General features: G+C 42.5%; 1 protein-coding gene across 1 annotated transcript; it reads left to right on the top strand.

Annotated features, from left to right (window-relative positions):
- Nucleotides 1–3,656: 3,656 nt before the first annotated feature.
- Nucleotides 3,657–6,443, top strand: LOC123121252 (F-box/FBD/LRR-repeat protein At1g13570; the record flags this gene model as incomplete). The annotated part of the gene is given in 5 exon segments (XM_044541163.1): nucleotides 3,657–3,703; nucleotides 3,785–4,079; nucleotides 4,196–5,092; nucleotides 5,176–5,325; nucleotides 6,059–6,443. Coding segments are annotated over 4 exon segments (1,653 nt in total). The 3' UTR covers nucleotides 6,374–6,443.
- Between the last annotated feature and the right edge of the window lie 458 nt (nucleotides 6,444–6,901).

Raw genomic sequence — 6,901 nt, 5'->3', positions numbered from 1 at the left:
GTTTTCGATCCATACAATTCTAGCATGAATAATAAACCTTTATCATGATTTAGGAAATATAATAATATCCATTTTATTATTGCCTCTAGGGCATATTTCCATCATAGACATGGTGGAGCAGTTGTCTTCTCCGTCGCGCACGGATCCCGCACCCCTTCCATCCGAGGGTTGACGCGGATTACGCCGTCCGACCGTGTTGAGACAAAGGAGGATTCAATGGCCGTCTGGGCCATTCCAGAGAGCTTTCCGCCCACGTAGATGCCGGTGGTCGACGTATGTGACTCGCCGTAGCTCGTTCGAGCGCGGATGAGTATGGGCACCGGCTGTGCCTAGGCTGCCCTCGACATGTTTGATGGAATGACTGAACTAGAGTCGGTGCGCTTTTGAATGGGAGCTCGAGAAGGCCAAGACATTTGGCGACATAGAGTTTGAGAAGGAGAGGTTGCAACTCGCACGGGACGCAGAGGATGCGAATGTTGGCAGATGAAACCCTCTTGGATGAGCATGCAAAGAAGTGGCTTGCAGACAAAAAGAAGGAGATGAACGACCATAGAGAGTACGAGGTGGTGAGGGTGACTGCGGCATGGATGCATGCAGAGCAGGACGAGCAGGACGCATTCCGCTTGGAGCAGGCGCCCTGCCAGTGATCCGAGGCCATCCGTCATGCTCGGACATTGATTCATTTTGGCATGTCCGATTTGTTGAACAATGATTTGCTTTGCTTTGTTTCAAACTTTTGAATTCAGACAATTTGTATATATGATGGACGTGCATGGATTGCATGGATTTGAGGATCGGAATTTGAGTTATATGGGTGTCCGACGCAACATATGAGAGGCCACCGGATGCTGTCTGCGGGCGCGTCCGGACGCTCCCGCGGGTGTATAGGGGTCCGGATCTGTTCAGTCCATCTGCAGATGCTCTTACAAACTTTGGGAGGGATTGAAAATTGCCACAACTTCTTCCAAAAATTCTTGACATGCTCAGAACCCTATCTGGAGTTTCAGCATTCAAGGCCCCAGATCACGGATTCCTTGCACTCTGATCGAAGGCAGACTGTGCAAGAATTTAATCCCGAGCCATTGGATTTGGAGATAGACTACCGAAGCCATATTTATGACGCGTTTGGTTCGTGACATTTTCGCTGTCTCCCAAATACAGTGGCTCACGATGTTACTTGCGTTTGTTTCGGGCGCGTCGGTTACAACTCCCATGTAATCACAAACCGTCCTTCACAAAACCGAAAACACCCAATACAGCTTGGTATCGAATAACACCGCTCGTCCTGTCTGTTTTCTTCACCAGGAGAACCAAGCAGTAGCGTCAGCATCTACCTCGTCATAAGCAGTACCATTGTTGTCTCAATGATCTCCATTCGCCTCCGCCCTCGAGCGCCGGTGATCTCCGTTTGCATCCGCCGCCGAGCGCCACTAATCTCCATTCGTCTCCGCTGCTGTGGGCAGTGTCGCTGATCTCTCATCGTTGCCGCCGCCGCGGCCATGGGCAGCGCCGCTGATCTCGCTTCACCGCCGTGAGCAGTAGCGTTGTTGCGAACGGTTGGTGATCTCATTTTCCGTCACTAACCATCCCTAGTAGCCGACCGTCGTCCGGTCCTCCGGCATCTTCTACAAGGCTGGCGACCGTACTCCACCTCCAAGGCTTCCTATTCCCTTGCGTGAACCAAACACTTCACGTGTTCACTTACCACTAATCTAATACAATGTATTCTCATTACAACAGTGAATACGTTACGCTCCAACCAAACGCGTTATTACTTTTTTTCTTTAGAAACAACCATATCGACTCTTAGATTCCGGTCCGTCGCTAGCGAGTATAGCTGGCCAAACGGGTCGTGCTAAATGGGCCGGCCCAGTAACACGCAGGAACAACACAACCCGGGCTAAACGGGCCAGACCCGACACACGGCACGCTATGGGCCATGCCTGAGCCTGGAGGCTGGGCATGCAGGCCGGCACGACATGACCCATTTATTATTTTTGAAATATATAAATATATGTGTCCTATATAAATACCTAATACTTTAATATGTTCACTAATTTTTTAGTGCATGCGTACTTTTGTAGTGCTTTAAGATGTATTTTTTAATCTCTTTGTAATACTTCACCGTATTTTTTACATTTTTTGGCTTTCCCCCTGTTTTTTGAAGGTATTTCATGAAAAAAATCAAGCCGACATAGGCCGGCGTGCCTAAATGTGCCACGGGCCGGCCCACTTATCTCCCGTTCCGTGCTGCCTGTAGCACGTGGGCCGGGACGACACGTTTACGGTGGGTCGGGCCGTGCCGGGTCGGGCCGGCCCGTTTGGCCAGCTCTGTAGTGAGCTACTCGTGCTCGTTGTTGGGCCAGCCCATGAAGTGGGGGAGTGTGAGCGCTCGCTCTCTACTTGTCGCAGAAGGGAGCTCCTGTTCGACACTCGCTGCGTCAAACAGTCGAGCAATCGCACAGGCGCGCTCCCTTATGAGGCTGGCTCATATAGCAAGCGATGCACTCTAGCGAGCCGGGTCACTGCAGAGAGTAGGCTACTGTAGCAGACGGGCTTTGTATGTCCAGTGTCCTGTAGCAACCGACTTTTAGTGGTTTAAAATTTCAAGCTTTTTTTGTAAAACGAATATTTTTTGAGAACGCAAACAATTTCCAAAATTTATGAACATTTTTTGAAATTCCGTACATTTTTTGAAATTGGAACATTTTTTGAGACCTAGAAACATTTTCTTAAATCCAAACTTTTTATTAAAAAGCAAACTTTTTTAAGCTCCCGAACAAAAATTGAAACATGAACATATTTTTAGAATTTGCAAACAATTCTTTAAATGGAAACATTTTTTGAAACTCCCCATAAAAATTGAAAGCATGGACATTTTTTGGAAATTGGCAATTTTCTTTTGAAAATGGGGACATTTTTGAAACTCCCCAAAAAATTGAAAGCATGAACATTTTTTGGAAATTGGCAAACAAATTTTGAAAATGGGAACAGTTTTTGAAACTCCTAAACACAATTTGAAAAGTTTAACATTTTTTGAACTTATGGATTTGTTTTTAAAAAGCAAACACTTTTTTTATAATATGCGAACATTTTTTCGAAAATGAAGAACATTTTATTTATTTATTAACAAATATTGATAACAAGAACATTTTTTGAACTTATAAAACATTTTTAGAATTTTAGAAAAGAATTTGAAATTCTGAAGAACAAAAAGAAAATTAAAAAAGAAGAAAAAGGAATTGAAAAATGAAATAAACAAACAGAAAAACAAATAAAGAAAAAGAAAAAAAGAAACAGGAAAAAGAAAAAAGAAAAACAAACAGAAAAAACTAGTGAAAAAACCGGTTCAAGAAGCTTCTAGAAGGTTCCCAAAACCGTTTAGGACCTTCCCAAAACCGGAGGCTGTAGCACGTGCGAAATCTCCTAATTGGGCCGGCCCATCTCGATCGCTAGCTCGCTCGCCTCTGTGCGAAGCAGCGGCAACTTGACGCAACGAGCGTCCGTTAGGATTTTCCGTCGCAGAAGGTATCCCTAAAAAAAATAAAAAACTTGTCGCAGTAGGCGCTGAGGAGGAGGTCTCATAAGAGAGCCTATCCGCCTATCGTCTCTTCTTGGTGAAAAGCCTGATTCTGGATCTGGATCTCAACCTCCGCTCTCCTGAGTCGCAAGAAGAATTCTCATCCCGTCGACAAAGTGTAAGGTGAGCTTAATTTTTCAGCAGAACAATCGAAATTTCAGAATAACATCGTGATGTTGTAAATCCTGCGTTTGCACTTTTCAGATCGATGGGGAACAATCTGACGCGCCGTCCCGAACGGATCTTTGATGATGGGCGCGGAGAAGGAATAGGGACCGTTCTGATCAATAGCGGCTGCAAGCCAAGCTTGATTTGCCATTGTAAATTATCCCGCAACGATATTCTGAAGCCGATTATTTGGCAGCACATGGACGACAACGATTCTCATCCCCAACCAACCCGCCCCGAAGTATTTTCAGATCCATCAGGCGGCTCCCCCCGAAAGTTAAACCGCAGCAGACAGATAGCATCAAAAGATCCGTTTGGAATCCTTCCAGAGGTGTGTTTGTTATCATCAAATACTCTTATTGTCTAAAAGATTTAACTTTATTTTCCGTTCTGTTTCTAACACGTGATTTGTCAACTTGTTCTAACCTGTTGTTGCTGCTGCTACAGGAATTGTTGTGCACTATCCTGTCAAAACTGGATCTGAAAGAGGCTGCAAAGACTAGTATTCTGTCTAGTACATGGAGGCATACCTGGAAACATTATCCTAAACTAACCTTCGATATTTTGACTATGTGCGGTGGTAAATACAAGACCAGGGAGCAGCGGCATATCCAGACGCCCGAATGTGTGGACAGGGTGCATTATGTCCAGCAATTCGTCAATATTGTGAACACAATATTGTACCAGCACCAGGGCAAGACAATTGAACGGTTTGAGCTCAGATTGACTGTTGATGTGCTTGCCCAACTATTTGATCAGCTTGATGATTGGGTTCGTTATGCGGTTTCATCACGGACAAAGAATCTAATTCTTCATGTGTCGCTAACCCCTCTCGACGTGTTCCATTATAAACGGTATGTTTTTCCAGTGCAATTGTTGGACGCTGGAAGTTGCCTGCAGCATATTCAGCTTGCCCATGTATTGCTCAAAGTGCCTTCTCAGTTTGTCGGTTTTCCAAATCTGAGGAGGCTTGGTCTATACTCCACACGTGTGTCTGCAAGTGATATGCAATGTATGGTGTCCAATTGCCCTAATATAGAGTGGTTGGATCTGTTTATGGTTCATCTAAACGATGAACTCAAAGTGGACAGGCCATTGTCCTGCCTGCTATACCTTCGTCTGAGTGACTGCAGGGTAACTACGATAGAACTCAACGCCCCCAAGCTCCAAACCTTTATATTCCAAGGGAGGCTGGTGCCTATTCACCTTGGCGAATCTTCAGAACTGCACAATATTGTTATTCATTCTTATACACTAACACTAGAGCAAGCTATTTGTTCATTTGCTGATGCGTATCCACTAGTGCAACGCCTGACTCTGTGTCACACTTGTGCACTACCGAAGGTTCGCTCTAGCAATACTACATAATTGTGATAATTTGTTGCCCACATTCTCCTATTGATTTTCTGTTTCTTCTTACCTTCCAGTTCCCCTGGCGATTGGACAATACTTCTAGCTTTTCTCATTTGAGATATTTACAACTGTTGTTGAATATCTTCTCTGAACATGCCAACGACATTCTCTCTATTGCATATTTTCTAGAGGCTGCTCCATTCCTTCAGGAGTTTGATTTGGAGGTAATTGCTCTTCAGTAATTTGATGTGTTTTTGCAAATTTCTAAAGTATATCCACTAATGTATTTTCTGACTGAACTCACTCTGTGAGGAAATCTAAACCCATAGAGTTTTCATGAACAAATACCTTAATTAATACTAGATGATACCCCACACGTTGCTGTTAATGAGATTTGATTGTATAAACAATTAAACATGAATATTTGGGTTAATAATATAAGAGTTAAAACTGAAAATATATACGATTATTGTATAATTGTAATATAGTTAAAACCTTTGAGCCTTTTTGCATGTTGAGGTGAGCTTTTCCATGCATGGCTACATGTTGAGGTGACATCGTTGCGTGTTGAGATAAATATGTTAGTGGGGATCAGTTATATAGGATTTGGTTTATGTCTGCCGTTTATATACATATTAATAGGTTAATTGTTGGTTAAAGCCTTGTCTTCAAACAACACATCTTAGAGTAGTATCTACAATTCAAAATATTCTCAGGTTGAAGGATTTCCCCCCCTTTCTTGTTGCTATATTTTACTAATTATGTGATCACCAACATCATCATAACTAGGTTTAATTCATTTAACTGAAATTAGTGAAATGCATGTAATTAGTTTGTATATTCAAATATTCAAACTATATTATGTTATCTCTGTACTTTCAAAGCAATATTTGATTTTTTTTTACTATTACGAGTTCCCTAACCGTAATGTCTAATTTATTGTTTTGACTATTGCAGTTTAGATCATCATGCATGGATGTTGTTCCGGGGCCTTTAAGGATCTTCCCATATGGGCAAGACAAGTACAAGTATCTAACGATCTTTAGAGTTTTTGAATTTAGAGGCGAAAAGAGCAAAGTTGAACTTATAGTTCACGTTGTGCAAAATGCCCCTTCACTTGAGAATCTAACTATAGACCCAAGAAGGCAGCATGTTTTAGATGATTCACCTGCTAGTGAAGCTGAAGAAAAACGTCTCTCTGAGATCCGTCATATCGCCAAAAGTTTAATCGGTATAAAACTTTCACCCAAGACGAAGTTCAATGTTGTATGAAATTTGTCTGTTTATTGCCATTTTCTGAGACTGGTATCATTCTTCTATTTGATCTCGTACTAGTCAATAACCCAATGTGTTGTTACGTTAGAGTGAACATACATACTCCCTCCGTTCCTAAATATTTGTCTTTCTAGAGATATCAACAAGTGACTACATACGGAGCAAAATGAATGAATCTACACTCTAAAATATGTCTATATACACCCGTATGTAGTCATTTGTTGAAATCTCTAGAAAGACAAATATTTAGGAACGGAGGGAGTACAAAATATAATTCTGATTCTAAAACAACAATAACACTCCTAACATTTTGTGTCGTATTTAATCATGGTTGTAAGACAGAGTACGAGCTTAATGAGCAGAGAGCCTCAAGCACGAGCAACCCGTTAATCTGTCCCAAATGTAGCCACCGGCTCTCGCCACATGGTGATGGCCTCTCTAGGTTGGATGTTGGAAAGAGCAAACCATAGCTGAGGGGGCTGGAATAGAACTGAGCTTATTTGCAGAGCTTTCGTCAGTTTCAAT

This window comes from Triticum aestivum, chromosome 1B, assembly GCF_018294505.1.
Source record: "Triticum aestivum cultivar Chinese Spring chromosome 1B, IWGSC CS RefSeq v2.1, whole genome shotgun sequence".
NCBI lineage: Eukaryota > Viridiplantae > Streptophyta > Magnoliopsida > Poales > Poaceae > Triticum > Triticum aestivum.
This window is presented reverse-complemented; position numbering and strand designations above follow the sequence as displayed.